Below are 21,981 nucleotides of genomic sequence, written 5' to 3' on the forward strand. Positions count from 1 at the left end.
GTTTGTCCTTCTCCTGCAGATATGAAAACACTGGTGCGTTTTCAAGGATCCACCGAAATAAAATCCACTTTCTCCAGAAAATGGAAGTTCAGCACAAGCGCTTGTGCGCTCCCCTCAGCAACGGAGTTGCAATGGAAGACGAGGATTTTCCTAGGATCAAGCTTTTTATAGGTTAAGACCCCCTGCTGTGTTTATGGTCCCGCTGAACCAATAGGAAGACTCAAAACTCTTAAAAGGGTGAAGACTACAATCTTGTAGTTCTTTGACTTCCTGCCAGTTGTGAGGCACTTCCCTTCTGGCTGGCACTTTCGCATAGAGGTGTGAATTACCCCGGCTTTGGGGTTTACATGCAGGCCAAGATTCCTTTGTCTCTGAGCACATGTGTGTCCTGTATCCAGAGGTCAGTTTAATCTGAGGCCTTTTGGTTAATATCAGGTTTAACCAGACTCTTGGTCCCCAACATACTGTATCTGAAGTCTCTTTTACATAGACCATAGTGGTCCTCTAATACTGTATCTGAAGTATCTTTTATATAGGTCTTAGTGGTCCCCTAATACTGTATCTGAAGTCTCTTTTATATAGACCTTAGTGGTTCCTTAATACTGTATCTGAAGTCTCTTTTATATAGACCTTAGTGGTCCCCTAATACTGTATCTGAAGTATCTTTTATATAGGTCTTAGTGGTCCCCTAATACTGTATCTGAAGTCTCTTTTATATAGACCTTAGTGGTCCCTTAATACTGTATCTGAAGTATCTTATATAGGCCTTAGTGGTCCCCTAATACTGTATCTGAAGTCTCTTTTATATATACCTTAGTGGTCCCCTAATACTATATCTGAAGTATCTTTTATATAGACCTTAGTGGTCCCCTAATACTGTATCTGAAGTCTCTTTTATATAGACCTTAGTGGTCCCCTAATAATGTATCTGAAGTCTCTTTTATATAGGTCTTAGTGGTCCCCTAATACTGTATCTGAAGTCTCTTTTATATAGACCTTAGTGGTCCCTTAATACTGTATCTGAAGTATCTTTTATATAGGCCTTAGTGGTCCCCTAATACTATATCTGAAGTATCTTTTATATAGACCTTAGTGGTCCCCTAATACTGTATCTGAAGTCTCTTTTATATAGACCTTAGTGGTCCCCTAATACTGTATCTGAAGTCTCTTTTATATAGGCCTTAGTGGTCCCCTAATACTGTATCTGAAGTCTCTTTTATATAGACCTTAGTGGTCCCCTAATACTGTATCTGAAGTTTTCTTTATATAGGCCTTAGTGGTCCCCTAATACTGTATCTGAAGTATCTTTTATATAGACCTTAGTGGTCCCCTAATACTGTATCTGAAGTCTCTTTTATATAGACCTTAGTGGTTCCTTAATACTGTATCTGAAGTCTCTTTTATATAGGCCTTAGTGGTCCCCTAATACTGTATCTGAAGTCTCTTTCCTGAAATTCAGCCTTGGTGCAGAATTACAGCCACTAGAGCCAGTCCCACAATGAGCTTTCCTTGTGCCATTTATGTGTCTGTAGCTTTAAATGCTATTGAGGAGAGAGGGGGGCAAGGTGGAGGGTGGGGGTGTGGCCTTGACCAACTGCCACTTTGCTTGTTTGCAAGCCATGATGTCTCTCTCTCTCTCATGGGCGGGCCAAATTCTCTGGGTGGGCAAAGCAGAGAAAGGGGAAGTAACCTTGCTCCTTATGACCTCATAAGGAGAAGATTCCTGATTGGCCCATCTGAGCTTTCATTTTCTAAAAGGCAGAGCAGGATACCCAGAGCTCGGTTTACACCTGTCGCCATTTCTAGCCACTGGGGGACCATAGGCAGGCTGGGGGAACGCATATTAATGTTAAAAAACCTAATAAAGTGACATTTTCGTGCCATGGGACCTTTTAAAGGTGCAGTAGGTAAGAGTTATAAAACTAACTTTCTGTCATATTTGCTGAAACTGACCCTATGTTCTAGTAGAACTACATGAAGCAGGTCATTTAAAAAAAAGAATCTGGCTCCTCTGGCGTGTCAGTCACTACTCATACACACACATTCATTCTCCCTTGTGGGGGGAGGGGCTTAGGAGACCATTTTGGACTTTAGCTGAAAGGGGGGAGGGGCTGAGAAGTTATCGATGTTCAAAGTCCTGGATCTTTGCAATCCTACCTACTGTCTGTCTGTCTGTGTGTTTTTTTTAGCTCCGAGCACAGAACAGTACTCTCCCTGCTGGCTGCTTTCTGTTTGGTTCTTATCTACCTCCTGGTTCAAAGACGGTGCTCATGGGTTTCTAAGGTTGCTCTCGCCCTTGGACTTCTGGGTGTCTACAGCTACCGGGCAGCTGTCGGCAATGTCTTGTTTCCCTGGCAACACTCTGGTCGAACTACATCCAAGTAAGTTTTTGTGAACCCCACGATCGGGACTTAATTGGCACATTGCTGTACCTTGTTAGTAAGTTGATTTACAGTGCAGGAGTGGAGTGCTGGGTTGCTCTGATGCAGCTGAGTGTGCAGGCTGCAGTGCTGCGGGTGTCATTTGGGACAAACACTCAACACCCGCATCTCTTAAACTATGATGATGAACTGCTGTACCGTTTTATTCTTTTTTTCTTATACCTACAGTAAATCTCCCCAACCAAGTGTACCCTCAATTTCAAAACGAAAGTCTGACAGTGTCTTAATTTATGTTGATTAACACCGAAAGGCGAGCCGCGCAATCTATGACCGTTTAAATTGACCGTCTGTAAAAATTGCAGTAGTATCGACAGTTCTTTTCCCCTCCAACACGAGTCTCTGGCACAGCCCCAGCCAACCCTCCTGTCGTCAACAAAGTCTCATTTTCACAACACAGAGGAGTAAGCCAGCTAATTAGAGTACAAATTGAACGGAGATAGTGAAGAAGTAATCTATCACCATGAAGAATATTGGAATAATAGTTTTGTAAATTTGCTTTTCATTTGTCTTGAAAATTAGTTTTTTATTTTCCATAAAACGATGCATTGCTCTCTATAGTTGAGCAATAAAAAAGAAAAGTTGTAAAAAAGTAGTTGGAGGGTTTTGAAATATGTAGGAATTCTCCGGGAGTCTACAATGTGCAAAATAAAAGTGCAGAAAAGCAACCATTTTGCACCTTTTAGATATGATTGTTAGAGGTCTTTCAGAGACTATGTATGTTTTTAGTCATGCAAGCAGCATGGCTTTAGTGATGGCAATGCGGGTCAGTCCATCCACCACTTTGGTCCGGACTGAAATATCTCGACAACTATTGGATGGATTGCCATAAAGTTTTGTACAGTCTTAATGGTTTTGCTGATCCCCTGACTTTTCCTTTAGCACAATCAGCAGGTCCAAGTTAACACCTTATCCAGTTTAATAGCTCAACATTGACTAGATGGAGTGGCACAAACTTTTATTGACATTGTAGTGGAGTTTTGTCATATTTGACTCCTATTAATTAATTCCCACACCTTCTTTAATCTGACTTAAGTTTACCAGAACACAAGGATCAATCTGAGACGAAGCGTTCAGTTAAGCACATTAACTGAGAACAGCATAAGAGTTCAACACAGCTGTGGATTCACAGACAGCATCTTTGTTTCCCTGGCAACAGACATCAGTCTACCAAGATCTCGTGTGAAAATGAACGCTGATCTGAGTTTACCCTGTGTCTTTTATTCTTTCCTCACAGGGGGGTGTCTCCTAGTTTCTAGACAGAAACTTATACGCACACACACACAAGGTCAGGACCTTGTGGTGCAACTTCCTCGTCCTTAAACTACCTTTCCTGTGTTCCTGCTTATCTGTCTATTACACAATGCCCTCTTATGCCGTAAAGTGAATGACTTAAGCTTTAAGACTTAAACTTTCTGTGCATCAGTGATATTTCCTTGAACCAATTCCTCAGTGACTAACACAGCTCTTTTGCGACGAGCACATACACACATTTTGTGAATCAAATATTTCTACAACATTCGTGGTCCCTAAATGATATATTCACAGGATTTTTTCTCTGGTGCCACCAGAACCTTCATATTTGTGGTTTCCATCAAAATGTCTCTGCAGCTATTAAATAAATAGACTATAAATAAATACAGTGCAGACATTCATGTTTACCACGTTTTCTTTTAGGGCCATCATCTTTTCAAATGTTTTATTAACCTAAACTAAACTAATGACTCCCATCAGCCTATAATACATATCACCTGCTAAACATCAGCATGTTACCATTGGCATGTCAGCATGCCGACATTAGCATTTAGCTCAAAGCACCACTGTGCCTAAGTACAGCCTCACAGAGCTGCTAGCATGGCTCTTAGTGCTGTTTATGTAACAACAGAATAAACATGAAATCAAGCAGTTATTTGGTTTGGAGACCAGAATTAAATGTAACCCAGAAATAGAGACATTTGTCATCTCCCAGACCTTCAAACCTTAATCAAGCATAATAGTTCCATAGTCACGTTCATTTTACACAGTACATGATAAAACAGTTGATAATGATGTGATGCACAACTCTTCTGTGTTCAGTGCACCATAGACAATGTGTGCATCCTTGAACTCAACCTAAATAATGAATAATTGTGTGTAATGTGTGCCTTTTTTTAAAAAGACATCATTATTCTTAAAGATTGATGCCTCTTTACACTGTATACATCTATTCCTTTAGCACAATATATATGTAATAGCTGTTAATAGCATTTACCATAAAAAAAGAGAGGAAATCGACAATCTAGCTGCTTCTAAGTGTGGTAATATTTCATTCTGCGGACTGTAGCTTGGCACAGAGTTATCTCCTACTAACCCCCGTCAGGAAATAATGAGTGTGCAGGGCTGCGCACACTTCTTCTGTCTAGTTTCCCTGACCTCCCTTCATCTACCACCAGTACCTGGCCTTCCCTAACCTTTCCTGTTCTCCATGGCAGTCTCTCCTACCTGCTCACCTAATTAAAAGCTCAACCTCCCACCCTTACCCATACACAGACACCTGACTAAAGCCATGCAGGGACCACAGCTCCTTTTTGACGAACTGTATGATTGACAAGGTTGGCGTTGACCCAGTCAGTCAGCTTTTTTCTTCAGACCTCAACAAGTGGATCGTTACGGTGCTCCGCCTCAAGGATGTATTTTTGATTTAGTCCACACTGTGGATTGGTTGCCAACGTTCTTTATATAGCTAAGACAAACTTAACTATCGGGCCTTATGACAAGTACATCGTCTCAGGTGCTGTATTTTGTTTGCCTGGCAGGGAGAAGCTGTATTGTATTTGTGACATTGTACTACAATAGTGCTTTGATTATGTAGTATAGCTTCCATCTGCTGAGGGGTGGATTATTTTGGTTTTGTAGTTTTGAACAACCAATTAGTCAAGCTTATGGTTGTTTTAGATCAAATATCAGAGACGTTTCTTGGTCTCTGGAATGAAAAGGCCAAAAAACGTAGCATTTTTCACCGCTGGGTTTTTCCCTTCACACCATAATGTGAATGTAAAATGGAATGACTTTGTATAGTGGAACCTTTTTTTTAAGTCTGGTCTTCCTGGGTTACTCTTTCTGTGTTTTGTCAGAATAAAGCCCTCTGATAACTCCCCAGTTCCTTCCTTGCCTTCCCTTTGTGCCAACTGCCTAATTGCACTGTTGCAGCTTTCAAAATGGCTAATGGGGTTGAGAATCGCCAACGCGGCTCACTTTAAACGGTTCAAAGAGTTACTTGGATTGATGTCACTTTTCCTCTCTCTCGCACACACCTTTCCTCATGGCAAAAAAGTAGACAGCCAGTCAACTGACGTGCACTTTACATTATTTTGATTTAACAGGATATTGAGAGATCAACAATTACTACCCGAGCCCTGACAACACTAAAAAAAGACAAACTATAAAGAAAGGAGCAGTCAAGGTAACATAAAGGATGAAGCAAATCAAATTTTCTGAACAAGTGTTCCAATAGGAAATAGCTCAACATCAAAGCAGCCGGCTGAGGGCCAAGCCTGTCTAAGCCTCTATACATCATCGCCAAAGTTCGTTGCCGTCTCCGTCGTGCCCCTTTGCATTTATGGCACATTTTCTACCAAACATGAAGCCACAATAAGCATCTACAAAGTTTTTAATTTGTGTGTGTGTGTGTGTGTGTGTGTGTGTGTGTGTGTGTGTGTGTGTGTGTGTGTGTGTGTGTGTGTGTGTGTGTGTGTGTGTGTGTGTGTGTGTGTGTGTGTGTGTGTGTGTGTGTGCTCCACACCTGCACAAAACATGACCCATTTTATCATGTACTGCTTTATCTAGATATGGGCTGTTGTGCCAGTTGCCAATTTAAAAATATTCATGCATACCGATCCCGCTTAAAAATGGAAATGTATTCAAACTCGTCTCAAAACACCTGTGAACCCCTGCCTGACACGCGCACACACACACACACACACACACACACACACACACACACACACACACACTCACACACTCAGTTTTCAGTTTTATTACCCAAGAGGTAAACCATTTTATAACTCTGTTTCAAAGGCAATTCTGTGTTGGTACAACACATCAGTGGTAACATTTGACAAATCATTATTCTCCACTGACTTCAAAGCATTGTTAAGTGCTTCTGTGTGTACTTTATCTTTCATGCTACTGTTTCAGACAAAAAGCTGATTTCTTCTAATCTAACATGAAGCCCGAACAAAAATAGAGCCATCAACACACTCTGCCAGCAAAGCGGGTATTGATCTCGTGGTTTGTAGTGTAATTAGATGTTTTGTCTGTAACCGTTGTTTTAAAGTCTGCCACTTTGTCCCAGTGGCATTTCAGTAGTTGCGACTCCGACGTGCCCAGATTTATTCCCCAGAAAGACCATGGCTCAGACAAAGTGGGCCGGCCCTCCTCATTCTCAGGCGTCTGCTTCAAAGCTTTCCTCTGGCAGTGAATTACTTGTTTTGGCTGATTTAGTGTAAGCGTTAGCCCAATGCAGGTGATTGATGAAGGGGATATACCAAATATGTTGGGGAGGGATTGGACGTGGTCTTACCTTTTCTTTTTCACTTGCTGGAACACCAGCGCTTGTTTCCAAGGTAACATCAAATCCAGGCAGCTCCTCTGAACCAGAGCTTGACAAGCTACAGTTTTCTCTCCGCTGCTATAACATAACAAAATTCAGCAAATGAGATAAGATTAATTTGACTGGTCGAGTTTTCCCACCTAGCAATGTGACGGATTCCTTGAGGCTTTAAAGCCCCTGAAGACTTTTTCCCCTCAATAACATTCAGGGCCCTATTTTAACGATCTAAGCTCACGGCGGGAAGCACATGACCCAGGTGCGTTTAGGGCGTGTCCAAATCCACTTTTGCTAGTTTGACGGTGGAAAAAAGGGTCAGTGCGCCGGGCGCATGGTTCAAAAGGGTTGTAAAAGGGTTGTACTTAGTGTCTGCATTAATTCATAGGTGTGATTTTGGCATAACATGCAACAAACCAATCAGAGATCATCTCCCATTCCCTTTAAATGCCAGGCGCGTTTCTACCTTGGAGCATTGCTATTATGATGGCAGGTTTGCACCGTAATATTTTTTATTTTTAATCTTATGCATGTTTGTGTGCTGCTGCACTTCCCTGTGTGTGTAACAAGCATAGTGTGCGCAGGCTGTGCCTAGGCGCATTTTACTAATTTGATGTTAAAACTACTATGAAATGCTGCGTTATTGACTTTAGACCAGGGTTTTGTTGGTCACTTCCTGCTGCCTCAAGATAGCAATACGCCAAGAATGCACCTGAACACACCTTCCTGTAAGACCAGCACGGCCATGGGCCATAGATGGGCGCAGTTGCATTTGCTATTTAAACGACGCGGGCGCTGGATGGGAAACTGACAACTGCGTCGGTCTTAAACTAGCAATCGTCCTTGCGTTGGGCTTCGCGCTGCGCCGGGTGCAAGATAGGGCCCTCAATATTCATGACTAAATAGCAACAATCAAAACTCAAGGTTAAAACAAACATCCTATGGTATTATATTTGAAAAGTGTAATATTTCAGACTTCATGTAAACAGATCAGGAAGTGATTTTGGAAACACCCCGTGACATCAGCTTTTTCTAACTGAGCCCTGCCCACTTCCAACCAGTGAGATGAAGATCACATGCAGACCAATGTGGAATAACCAAAACTGTCTGAGTTTGGCAGAACATTATATGTTCATGTAGGACCCCAAGATTTGTTTTCAGGGTCTTTTAGAAATTTTGGTAACCCCTTGAAGTGGCAATCTCAAAGATTTTCATTTAAATAAATGTCTGTTAACTTCCTATCTGTTGCTGAAGGAGGTAACGCAATAGTGATTGAGCCAGTGGCCCACTGATAAAAGTGTTGCAATATTTATATTTGCATCATTACGAACTGAGCAACAATTACGTCTCATATTAATCATGTTTATAGTGGTGGCGCCCTCCAGTGGCAAAGCAGGAAGTAAGGTAACGAACTACGTCACGTTCTGCGTTGCGTGTGTAACCGGACGTTGAGTAACATAACCACAACCAATCTTTTTGGTTTTTTAACCAACCACAATCTTTTTCCAAACCTAACCAAGTAATTTTTGTGACCTAGCGTAGCCAAACTGCAACCGTTTCACAACGTTAAAGGAACACGCCGACTTATTGGGACTTTGTCTTATTCCCCGTATCCCCCAGAGTTAGATAAGTCCATACATACCCTTCTCATCTCCGTGCGTGTCCTAACTCTGTCTGACGCACCCACTGCTAGCCTAGCTTAGCACAGATCCTGGAGGTAACCGGTTGTATCTAGCCTACTGCTCCCAATAAGTGACAAAATAACGCCAACATGTTCCTATTTACATGTTGTGATTTGTATAGTCACAGCGTGTACAAATAACAAGGTCACATGAGACACAGCCATCTTCTAACCGTATACATACTGGGAACTATATTCTCAGAAGGCGAAGCACTGCTACTTCTTCTTGGGCGGAGTGATTTGCTCGCAGCACCTGAGAAGCCCCGTGGTGAGGAGCAGAACAACGGTGCTTTTAAGGTGTTGTGCTAATCACTCCGCCCAAGTAGCAGAAGTAGCCGTATATTATAATAAGTCGGCGTGTTCCTTTAACTACATGTTTAAAACAATGACCATTATGTTTTTTAAGATATGAGGACGGATAATGCTCCTGTGGGTTGTATTAAAGGGTAGGGACTTACAAGCCACAGTCGTCGTATGGTTTGGAGGACTTGTTGATAAAATCAGACCACTGTTGCTCACAGAATGATGGTAAAGGTTAATTGTTGCCTGACTTCTTCATTAAAATGACAATAGTTTGCTATGCTGCCCCCAGCCAAATTTTACGGATTGCCACTTTAAATAATGTTACGATACTGGGTTTAGTATTAAAACCATACTTCATTTTCTATGTACCTGCCTAGATATACTTTGATCCATTGATGAATAAATACATTGTGGATACAGTTGCACTTTCTAGATAGGGATTCTATGCAATGGGACTCAGTGCAGTATTGGATGCCTTGATAATGTTCTTTATATTTTTCTTATTTTATTTATTGTGTGAGTGTGTATATGAAAGTGGTGTCCTAAAGGTTAAAGAAGCGGGACCGGGAGGTCACCGGTTCAATCCCCAGACCGACAGGATCAAATCTGGGTGGGGAAAGTGAAAGAAAGAGCAGCGCTTGTCCCTCCCTCATTACCACCACTGAGGTGCCCTTGAGCAAGGCCCTTAACCTCCAACCGCTCCAGTGGAGCTGCTCAGTGGCCAGCAGATCAGACTGGTGGTAGTACTGGGCAGCTTCCAAGTGTAACTATGTGAATGTGACAGGTCGTTGTTGCAAATGAGAAGTTGTTCTCAATCAACTTACCTGGATAAATAAAGGTTAAAAAAAAAAAGAAAAGTGAGTATTGTTTTAGAGGCTGCACAAGCAAATTTCATTGTATGGTTCTACTGCACAATGACAATTAAAGTCTATTCTATTACTGTATCCGCTCTATTGAATGTGTAAGAACCTGCCTTGTCTTATTAATCTGACTCTCTGGAAAGATTTCTGTTATGTTTCAGGGCTGTAAATCTGTAATCTCAACAAAATGATTCCAAAAATAACAAAATGCACTCTTGGCATTGTACTTTATGATAAATGTGCTCTGCTGGAGAGACTCAGCTGTACGCCATTATCACAACAACTTTGGCCTCTTCTTTGTTATTGTTCTGGAATAAGACTGCACCTGCTGTGACCTTGGGGTTTGCTTGGTGGTCTGAACTACAGCATCATCCTAAAGGGAAATCGGAGTACTTTTACAAACTCCTCAACACAAAATGACAATAATGTGTCTGAGGAGGGTTGATAGGATTGTTGTTCAATACTAACGTCTTAACAATTACACTGTCTGGAACAAATCTCTCTCTAGACTAGAGGCTTTGCATATTGCCACAAAGCACACACACTTCAGGCGCAAAGAAGAATGCAGCATTATTAACACATCTCTCTATTGGAAAACCATGACTTTATCGTTAATGTATGTTACTGTACAAGCCACTGTACTTCGCAGGATCAGAGTGCAGGGACATGAGGGGTTACAAGAGTCATGTTTAGTGTTGTTGCATTTCCTGCTGCTTGCCTGTAGAGTTTAGCTAAAGGACTCCTGTAAGTAAGGGCTGGAATAGTGGAAGAATCTGATAGGCGCTAAGCTGTGCTGTGTGATACACTATAATCAGGAGACACTTAAAGGAACTGCAGCCACTTTTGGGGGGGCTAACTGCAAATAGCCTATATTGCTCAGACAAGGAGGAGGGCTTGTGCTTTCTGCATTGAAAATGTCAAAGTAAACAAGATTTCCTTTCAGCATTTTGCATGCCTTATTGTTTATTGTTTCACACTGATGTGGATTAGTACCGCAGTCTTTCAGAGGTAAATAGATACAGATATCAGAAGGGAAGGTGTTGAGCATAGAAATCTCGTGTTTTCCCCAAACTGCTTTCTATTTGTAAAGGACAGCCACATTAAGTGTGTGGCATAATGCTATTTTTGTTAAGCACAAACATACCCGACAGAAAGCTCTGTTTGTAATTCACTACATTTTTTCCACCCAGCACACTACGCTGTGTTCCAAATTATTATGCAGATGCTATTTTACACAGTTTTTCCTAAATAGTCGATGCAAATGACAGCCAGTATAATTTTCAAGTCACCAACCATTTGGTTATAAGTTGAATTTCATTGAACAAACCACCCAATGAAACTCAAAATGCACTGTTCCAAATTATTATGCACAACAGAGTTTCAAAACATTTTATAAGAACTGAAAATGGTAATTTGCTGAATTTGCAGCATTAAGAGGTCATATTTACTGAAATCAAAATCTATTTCAATCAAACACATCTTAACAGGGCAAGTTACATGTTAACATATGAGCCCTTCTTTGATATCACCTTCACAATTCTTGCATCCATTGAACTTGTGAGTTTATGGAGAGTTTCTGCTTGAATGTCTTTGCAGGATGTCAGAATAGCCTCCCAGAGATGCTGTTTTGATGCAAACTGCCTCCCACCCTCATAGATCTTTTGCTTGAGGATGCTCCAAAGGTTCTCAATAGGGTTGAGGTCAGGGAAGGATGGGGGCCACACCATGAGTTTCTCTCCTTTTATGCCCATAGCAGCCAATGACACAGAGGTATTCTTTGAAGCACGGGATGGTGCATTGTCATGCATGAAGATGATTTTGCTACGGAAGGCACGGTTCTTCTTTTTGTACCATGGAAGAAAGTAGTCCGTCAAAAACTCTACATATTTTGCTGAGGTCATTTTCACACCTTCAGGGACCCTAAAGGGGCCTACCAGCTCTCTCCCCATGATTCCGTCCCAAAACATGACTCTGCCATCTCTTTGCTAACATCGCAGCCTTATTGGGACATGGTGGCCATCACCCAACCATCCACTACTCCATCCATCTGGACCATACAGGGTTGCACGGCAGTCATCAGTAAACCAGACTGTTTGAAAATTAGTCTTCATGTATTTCTGGGCCAACTGCAACCAACCTCCCCTGACCACAACCCTATTGAGAACCTTTGGAGCATCCTCAAGCAAAAGATCTATGAGGGTGGGAGGCAGTTTGCATCAAAACAGCAGCTCTGGGAGGCTATTCTGACATCCTGCAAAGAAATGCAAGCAGAAACTCTCCATAAACTCACAAGTTCAATGGATGCAAGAATTGTGAAGGTGATATCAAAGAAGGGGTCCTATGTTAACATGTAACTTGCCCTGTTAAGATGTGTTTGATTGAAATTGCTTTTGATTTCAGTAAATATGACCGAATGCTGCAAATTCAGCAAATTACCATTTCAGTTCTTTAAAACCTATAAAATGTTTTGAAACTCTTGTTGTGCATAATAATTTGGAACAGTGCATTTTGAGTTTTTTTTATTTTTGAAAAACATACTGTTTTCATTGGGTGGTTGGTTCAATGAAATTCAACTTCTACCCTAACAGTTGGTGACTTGAAAATTATAGTCACTGTCATTTACATCAACTTTTAGGAAAATCAGTGAAAAATATAATTTGCATAATAATTTGGAACAATTGACAAGTAAGCTCGGTAGCTCACATGCATCACTGTCCTCACGTGAAATCAAATCCAGGCCAGGATTTTCCACTTTTCCTTTGCATAAAATAATGATGAATACGATCCCTGCCACATTGTTAGGGGAGTATTGAATAATAAAGACTAGTGCTGTATGGAGCATATTCCTCTGGTTCTTTCCTCTCTTGGAACAAGTTCCCACAAAAAAAATACTTATTAATAATACATGTCCAATACATGCTCAACTCCTTCAGGGTCCGTTATTATCCTGTAGTACTTTTTCAGCTTTGACTGCATCCTGCTGCAAAAGAAGTCCCTTTACTCTATATTAGCCTTTTCCTGAGAAGAAGCATGTTTATAATGTCATGCTTGTGAACAGAAGATTTTCTAAATGCGTAAAAAGCTTTTGAGCCATTGCAATTTGGAAATATTACCGGGAGCTACTTTAAATGGATGCTAGATATAATCTGAGGGTACTGTGGCTAAGAGTCTACCCAACATTGTATTGTTAATGGCTGGGTTAATCTCGTTGTGTTTGCAGAGAATACAATTAAAAGCCTAATTTTCCTCATGCTGTAACTCCTTGAAAATCCAGTGGCTCCCTAAACTTAATTAGCTCTTAATGCTCTTTATTTCCCCTCCATTCATTCTGATGTAGAATAAAACAACTCATCATCGCCATAGCTCTAACCACTCTTTTGTTGTCTGGTTTCTATTTCATACGGGTTAATTTACTCATTCCTCTTTTTTTTCGACAAATATTAATAAATGTAAGCAGATTTGAGGTGGAAAAAAAAAACATCTTTATTTAAATTTCTGTGGATAAGCGCACATGCTGAATGCCTGAAATGGAAATTAGATGATGAAATGTAATTGCCTTCTTAATCCAAAGCACTTTTCTTTTTAAAGCTTCAATTTTAAGCATATAAATTATTGATAGTTGGAAAATGATTTTTGTGGAGTAAGCCTTTTAGAAGGAGAACAGCCTCATGGAAACTTTTTTTTTTTTTAACCTTGTAGTAGCGTCAGCCTTTAGACTCAGACCTACAGGGCATACATTATGGGCCTTACCCATCTGTAAATCTCTTTAAATCTTGCTGACATGAATTCCAAGCCTAAATCTATCTTACCATTAAGAATGGAACCTCCTGTTTTCTGAACTTACAGTATGTCAGTTGTTTGAAGGAAAATGAGGTCAAACTTTTGGATCTAACCAACTAGAGCTAAACTACATAGCTAACGACTGGTTGACTTTCTGACTACAGAAAGACAACCAGTATTATTCAATAATAAAACTCAAGTGAGCGCAACAAGTACCGAGCCAACTGGCTCAATACAAGTTGGTTTGACTGTGTCATTCTTTTCTTTTTTTTACATATTTTGACTAATAATTGAAAGAAGGCAAACACTTTGTTGTCGCAGACCTTACAGTTAACAAAACTCAAACTCTGGCATTTAAATTTACTTACACAGGTGTTTTCACTTATGTTGCTAATTAGACCTCTTCTCTGTGTGTGTGTGTGTGTGTGTGTGTGTGTGTGTGTGTGTGTGTGTGTGTGTGTGTGTGTGTGTGTGTGCTTTCACACCACCCCAAACAAACGGACTTACACGCCAGGGTTCAGTTCAAATGAACCAAACCACTCAGATGTGAAAGCATCAGCACACACTTGCCTTCCTATCATTAAAGCTTCCCCATAATGTTTGTTGGTATTCTCAATTTCTCTTGGCTTTTTAGCTGTTTTTATCATTCACTGCACAGGTTATTCAAACTTGTAAGTGGAATATACACAACAATAACACCTGCAGTGTGTGCTTCCTATGAAAACAAACATATTGGCCCCTGAAATACCCAGAATGCTGTGGAACACGCTTTGTCTTGTAAGGTACAGTATATAAAATACTGTGCATTTACAACTTGTGATACTCCATTCAAAAAAAGAGAATTTTGATTTATTTTGTTTTAACCTTTATTTAACCAGGTTAGTCTCATTGAGATATAAAATCTCTTTTTCAAGAGAGACCTGGCCAAGATAGCAGAACAAATTAGTTACAAATAAAAAAATTACAATCACAAAAGAAACACAAAAGAGGCATAGACAACTCAAGTGCATTTCAATTAAATAAAAGTATGTGCACGTGTGGATGGACTCATGTTCTATGGTTTTGACATAACCTTTAAAGTAATTTAACTAAATTAGACACCGTAGTTTGAGTGTTTTCTGTAGGTCATTCCAAGTGGAAGGTGCAGCAAACATGAAAGCCTTTTTGAACAACTCTGTCCGAGCTTGAGGTACATTCAATGAAATAGTGTTCTCGGACCATAAACCATAAGTACTCTGTGTAAAAGAAAGAAATTTGGATATGTAACATGGGAGCCTGCTTATAATGCCCTTTTATATATGAAGATATAAAGGTGAGTAAGCCGGCGATTTGACAGAGAGTAAAGTGTACAGTGATGAGTGAGGGGTCTGTAATTTGAAATAAACCTTAAAGCTCCATGATACACAGCATCCAACATCTGAAGACACTTTGATGGGGCATTCATATACAACAGATCACCATAACCAATAATAGAGAGAAATGTGGCATCGACTAGCCTTTTTCTGGCAGAAAAAAAGAAAAAAACCTAGCTTCAATTTCAACTTTTTACTAGGTACTCTATATGAAGCTTAAAAGAAAGGTGATCATCAATTAAAAATCCTAAATATTTATAAGATGAAACTAACTCAATTGTTTTACCCTGATCAGTAACAATATTCAGGTCTAACTCATTTTTCCTTAAGTTTGAAAAGACCATTACTTTGGTCTTCTCAGCATTAAGCAAAAGCTTTAATTGATAAAGCTGTGCTTGCATTCTATCGAAAGCAGTTTGCAAGCATTCATACGCCTTTCTAATGGTAGCTGCACAACAATAAATAACAGTGTCGTCTGCATAAAAATGGAAAAATGCATTTTCTTATAAATAGTGAATAAAAGTGGCCCCAGAATGGAGCCCTGAAGGACCCCTTTACCGATTGATACATATTTTGACGTCAGGCCTTCAACTTGCGTAGTTTGAGTCCTATCAACGAGATAGTTGATTGAAGTATGTAAAATGTAACAAATAGCACGTTAATAACAAGTTTCTGCTGACCTTTGCTGCATGTCATTCCCCCTCTCTCTCCCCTTTCATGTCTAAGCTGTCCTGTCACAAATAAAGGCCTAAAATGCAAAAAAATTACCAAAAAAATAAGTTTCTCAAATGATAGCGATGCAGAAAGTACAACAGACAGAGTGATGGGTGTGAGAGTCTGTTTTCCTCGGGCGATTCATTTTGTCTTCCAGTCTCATACCTTTAATTATTAATGTTACATTGACACACTGCATACTGAATGAAAGAAGGGTTATGAGTTACAGAAATATAAGGAAAGCTATCTAACAAGACACAGGGTTAGGGAATTAATGAAAATAGTGAACTTTGAAAAGCTTTTATAGCAAAGGAACTGGTTGAAATATGCAGGAACCACAGGTACCGTATGTTAGACTGTCAATCATTGGATTGCTGTCAGTCAAATTAAACATGGTTTGGAGCTTTTACACTTTGTTTTTCCATATCTGCTGTTACTGATGATGTCATATTTGCCCATTTATCAAAGTTATCTCTCTCCACAAGGAAATGTCAAATTTTCTGTCTTCTTTTCAAAGCTTTTGTCGGGGCTTTATGCTCCATTGCATTTGATTTGTTAGTTGGTTGTTTTGGTTCTGTTAATTAGTTTGATTTTATTCTTCTTGTTCATTGTTTTACATCTTTTGTTGTTACCTTTATTTGATAAGAAGCTTTTTTCTTTGATCATTCAGTATATAAAGTCTGAATTAAATGATGTCCCAAAACCCAAATATGTGGCTATTTAATTGCTAAATGCATGGACGGGTACAGCAGGCCTGCCAGAATCCACATCCCAGACTCACTTACCCTAATTACTCAAATATTGAACAAGGAGTTTGTAGGAAAAAAAGAAAAATCAATACTGGCTTACTGCAAAATGCAAAAATGACACAGTCTGTAATCTTTCTCCTTTAGGGGAACAGTGGAGGCACGCTTTGTTTACGTCTTCATCTTGGGCATCCTCTTCACGGGCACCAAAGACTTGTTGCGATCCCAGATCATCACAGCAGATGCCAAGTTGAAGAGCAGGGGATTATGGGAGATTTACAGTGGCTTGGTCTTGCTGGTTTCTCTGTTGTTTCGGGCTCACAACCTGCCGGTCCTCTGCTGCTGCCTGTTGGTCCAGACGCTCATGGCTCAGTTTATCTGGAAGAAACTCCACTACGACGCAGCCCAAACCACCATCATGCATTACTGGTTCGGTCAGGCCTTCTTTTACTTTCAGGTAAGCAACTATACTCAGCAAAAAAAGAAACATCCTGTCACTTTCAACTGCTTTTATATTTTAAGCAAACTTAACATATGGAAATATTTGTATGAACATTAAAAGATTTAACAACTAAGACATAAACTGAACAATTTTCATGGACATGTGACTAACAGAAATTGAATAATGTGTCCCTGAACAGAGGGGGGGGGTCAAAATCAAAAGTAGCCCTCAGTATCTGGTGTGGCCACCAGCTGTATTAAGTACTGCAGTACATCTCCTCCTCATGTACTGCACCAGACTGGCCAGTTCTTGCGGTTGTTGTTTCCACCTGTCCCGCAGGTGTGATATATTCGGATGTACCGATCCTATGCAGGTGTTGTTACACATGGTCTGCCACTGAGAGGACAATCAGCTGCACTTCCTGTCTCCCTGTAGTGCTGTCTTAGGTGTCTCACAGTAGGGACATTGCACTGTATTGCCCTGGCCACATCTGCTGTCCTCATGCCTCCTTGCACCATGCCTAAGGCACGTTCACGCAGATTAGCAGGGACCCTGGGCCTCTTTCATTTGGTGTTCTTCAGAGTCAGTAGAAAGGGCTCTTTACTTTCCTAATTTTCTTTAAACTGTGACCTTAATTTCCTACCGCCTGCAAGCTGTTACTGTCTTTGACCGTTCAACAGCTGTATGTTCATTAATTGTTTATGGTTCATTGAACAAGCATGAAAAACATTGTTTAAACCCTTTACAATGAAGATCTCTAAAGCTGTTTAGATTTTTACAAAAGTATCTTTAAAATACAGTGTCTTGAAAAAGGGCCTTTTTTTGTTGTTGCTGAGTATATAATGATGTCAGTGATAGAGAATAACAGCTGCTTTGTCTGTCAAAGGGGGCTGTACTCGATATTCAGAGAAAAAAGTGGCCTGGGATTGCCTCCACACGGCTCTCACAGAGCGTTCCCGAACAAGTCAAATAATGACGCTTTGTTGCGGCCCTCGACGTCTGATACTGATGCTCACTAGGGCTGGGTATCGTTCAAAAAATGCAGCGCTAAGCTTGGGCAGCGCTAAGCCCCGTACTGAGCCACGGTGCCTCTGCAAAATAGTCTCGGGAAGGAACTTGTTTTGGTGGAACATGTGTACATTCAAAAGTAGTTTTAGTCGTGCAGCAGAAAACTCAGATTGGACAGATAGTCTAGCTAGCTGTCTGGATTTACCCTGCAGAGATCTGAGGAGCAGTTAATCTTAGTCCTCAGAAATCCACCGGAGGTTAGAACGCCAACACAAAGACAGAGGAAAGTAACGGACATCCGGCCAAAAATGAGGGACATCCAGTAGAATTTCCGGCGTCTCCGGAGCAATCACGGAAGTGGAATGTCGTGGATAAAGACTACTCAACCTCATTTTCTTTCCTATAACACATTCGGATTTAAAAAAAAAAAATTTTGTAAGATATGTTCTCTTATATTGCCTATAGAGTGAAAAGATGTAGAATTATGTTTTGAGTATCCCTTTTAATTTCGTAATACTGTGATTTAATACCGTCACTGCAAAAAAGTACTAAAATACTGTGTTATTAATTTATGGTCTATCACCCTACCACTGTTGGCAACCCATATTAGTGTTGGCAAGGTAGTTGATGTCGGAAGTGGCCAGACACCGAAACCTAAGAGGAACATTTCCCCACAATGTTACTAATATATATTACCAACTGTTTTATCTTCAGAGTAATAACAGTAAATAGGGCAGTGGGGAACTCACTGTTAGATTAAATTCAGACAAGCTTATTTGAACTCCCCTACCGACCTCTCCAGTTTATCTTTGATTGTAGTCCAGACCAGTAAAGATCCACCCTGCAGTAAATCTAAAAATAAGTCTTGCGGTTATAAAAAAAACCACATTATCAGTTTACAAATTATAACCATTGCACAAATTGCGATACTTATTGGGGCTGACACCAAAAGGACAGAGGTGGCAAGATGTGAACCGGAGCCAAAACCACCACATATCTACAAAGGGGGAGTTCAGGGAACAACAAATCAGTAAGCAAGTTTTTCCTTGTCTGATTGTAAGAGACATCTAAATTTCACACCCTGACATAAAGTGTTGGATACTGTAATAGGATGCAGTTCTGGGCAGAGGAAGTGTTTGTGTGTAAATGATATTACTTTCATCCTGCGCTGGCATGAAGACCCACTGGACTAGTTGTTTCCAGCGGATGTGTTATGGTAGTATGAGCTATGAATGTTCCTCAAAGGCATGCTTTTTGATTTAACCTCCACCCCGGACAGAAATTTGTTTAGCAGATGTGTATCGTTGTTAACACTGGATTTCCACATCGCTAGCAATTTAATAACCGTCATCACCCTCGGGTCATTAATACTGTGATGGGCTCTGGAATAGACCACCACCAAACAATTTTCAGCCTAGGCACCCAGGCATGTAATTACAGACCTTTTGAGTAATAACGTTCTCAAACAAGCTGTAGCAATAATGGATCTATAAAGCGGTGACATGTGCGATTTAAATTTGCTGCTCTGAAACAAAAGCTGGTGTCACGCAGAACAATCAAAATTATGTTGAATTAAAATCTAATCAGCGAGTACAGTTACAGTTGATCAGTGAGCTCTGGGCTGCAAATTGATCATAAAGACCTTCATGTGGAGTCAAAAAACACTTTTGCTGTGATGTTTTCAGAGGCTTTATTATGAATATTGGCAGAAAGCTGTTGTTTTCAAAGTGTCCTTGTTGTTTGGCAGCCAAACACACAAAAAGCACGAGGATTATGGGAAATATTCCAGGTAAACTCAGATGCAGACATCGCTAGTGTCACACAAAAAAAAAGTTAAATCGTGTCACATGATGAATTAAGTATCTCACGGTAGAAGTTTTGTGCCGTCTGCGTTTGAGCTGTCTTGCTCATTTGAAGTGGTGGATGAGTCAGACTTTGCAGTGGATTTTCTGTGGATTTATCGTCCCAAAACCAGATGGTCAGTAAAGCAGCAAGGAGGTGTTTATTCTTCACAAATAAGACAGTTTGTGTTGCCACATGAGTAGGGACAAGTCACCCCGCTGGTATGGATTCAGATGCAACCTTCTTTATAAAAATATGAATCATAACAAAGATTTTTTTAGAGCTCAGAACTGACCTGAACTTACAGTAAACATACAAGTTACAATAGATATTTCAATTTGAAGCTTTTCTTTGCATGCCATGCATACACTCCAGCATGGAGCTTTTATTAGACCAGCCCCATTCTGACAGTTGTTATGACAAATTTGTCCGAATGTCACTCACATTTCTTGCACTTGATGTTGCACTTTGTTTTATTTTTTTTCACAAGAGATGGATTTGTTTATGATGCTGAATGACACTCCTTATGTTTGAAAGATCACAGCAGGATTTCAGCAAGAAAGCAAGCATTAAATATCCATATTATGCAGCTTCCAACCTGCTCTTAAAATGGAGCCAGCTGTTACTGTTCTCCTCCTCTGTGATCAGAGACGTGTGCACAGAAGGGAAATAAAGCATTACTTGATGTGTGGCTGCTTGTGGATCATCATTGCATTCAAATTGAACAAGAAAGACATCCTTGATGCCTGCTGATGATTCCACCAGACAGTTTTCTGTGTGTGTGTGTGTGTGTGTGTGTGTGTGTGTGTGTGTGTGTGTGTGTGTGTGTGTGTGTGTGTGTGTGTGTGTGTGTGTGTGTGGTGGAGCATACATGCCGCAATCACAGTGAATTCTAAATGTAATTATCACTTGTTATGCGCATGGAAATTGAATTTTGCTAAGTATAGAACACTAACAAAATTGAAATACTGTAAGTGAGCCAATTTGAATTTTGCAGGAAAAGATGTGAGCAGACGTGGCAGCATTTCTCAAAAGTGCTGTTGGTTCAGTGGCTCAGATTGATTGATTTGTCTGAGTGTGAACAGAGCGCAGGTGATTTCAGTAACCGGAATGTGCCATGTAGAAATCCGATTAAGCACCTGAGCAGCACAAATTTGAACATGGATTACCTTGCCTGTGAGTTCTTTATTGTAGGTTCGGCTAAAGATGATTGTCCAGGGAACAATTGTACTTGGGTTTAGTAACGTGTTTCGATTCACTGGAGTTGAGCAGCCTTTCTAGTCAAAAAGCTTTTTAACCTGCTTACGACTGAGTGTCCACATAAGGGCCTGTGTCCACATAGTGTTTTCCCTGGCAGAAGAGCACCGGAGAGCACTTCATCCCAGCATTTCGAAGCGGAAAAAACACTGGCGCTAACAAGTAAACAGTATATGGACACAGGCCCTAACGTGTTTTTCTGAGCGCCTGTGTCTTTTTTTTTTTTTCAATTGTTTTCAATTTCAGTGGGCCGGACACTCAATGTTGGCGGTAAGTGTTGTGCTTTTATCACTGTACGCGTTGTGAGTTTGTTGCCAGCTGTGTACTCAACCCTCCGTTAACATAGCGTTAACTTAGCTACCTACCTAATGTTAATGTTGTTGTCAAACTAGTCTATCTCAACAAAATTTTCTTTTTCGGGATTGTTCAGGCGCCGCAGGAAATTCCACCAGAGTCCGCCACCTTCCGTTTTCTTTGTGTTGGCATTTTAAACTCCGTTGGATTTCTGAGGACTAAGGTTAACTGCTCCTCAGATCTCTGCAGGGTAAATCCAGACAGCTAGCTAGACTATCTGTCCAATCTGAGTTTTCTGTTGCACAGATAAAACAACTTTTAAACGTACAACTGATATTCTTTAATTTAAAATAAGCTATGATTCTCTCAGATGCTGGTTAAGCTTGTGATGAAACAAGCTCATAAAAAGTCCTTCACATATACAGTATTTTAAGGCTATGAAACATTTTTTTAACGATTATTACATTTAAACAAAGGCATATTTTTGCTCATGTAAATATATCCTACACTGATAGAAGCAAATGGCCTTTAGCCTATATTGTGGCTATAAATCCCGATTGCATAACAGTGATTACATCTTCTAAAGCTTCAGAGGAAACTTCTGAACACAAAAAGAAAGTTAAATACACCAGAAATGAACAGTTTTTATGCTTGTGCTGGCACATACACATGTACACAT

The 21,981-nt window shown here is 40.3% G+C and overlaps 1 protein-coding gene across 4 annotated transcripts in view; it reads left to right on the plus strand.

The window, feature by feature from the left end:
- Window positions 1-21,981, plus strand: part of pigg (phosphatidylinositol glycan anchor biosynthesis class G (EMM blood group)) — a 94,303-nt gene that overhangs the window by 64,479 nt on the left and 7,843 nt on the right. For all 4 annotated transcript variants that reach the window (XM_028589765.1, XM_028589766.1, XM_028589768.1 and 1 more), the window contains 2 exons: window positions 2,190-2,381; window positions 16,607-16,916. In XM_028589765.1, the coding sequence (XP_028445566.1) occupies window positions 2,190-2,381; window positions 16,607-16,916 (502 nt within the window). The remainder of the gene's footprint in view (window positions 1-2,189; window positions 2,382-16,606; window positions 16,917-21,981) is intronic.

The sequence above is a fragment of the Perca flavescens genome, chromosome 10 (assembly GCF_004354835.1).
Source record: "Perca flavescens isolate YP-PL-M2 chromosome 10, PFLA_1.0, whole genome shotgun sequence".
NCBI classification, from domain to species: Eukaryota; Metazoa; Chordata; class Actinopteri; order Perciformes; family Percidae; genus Perca; species Perca flavescens.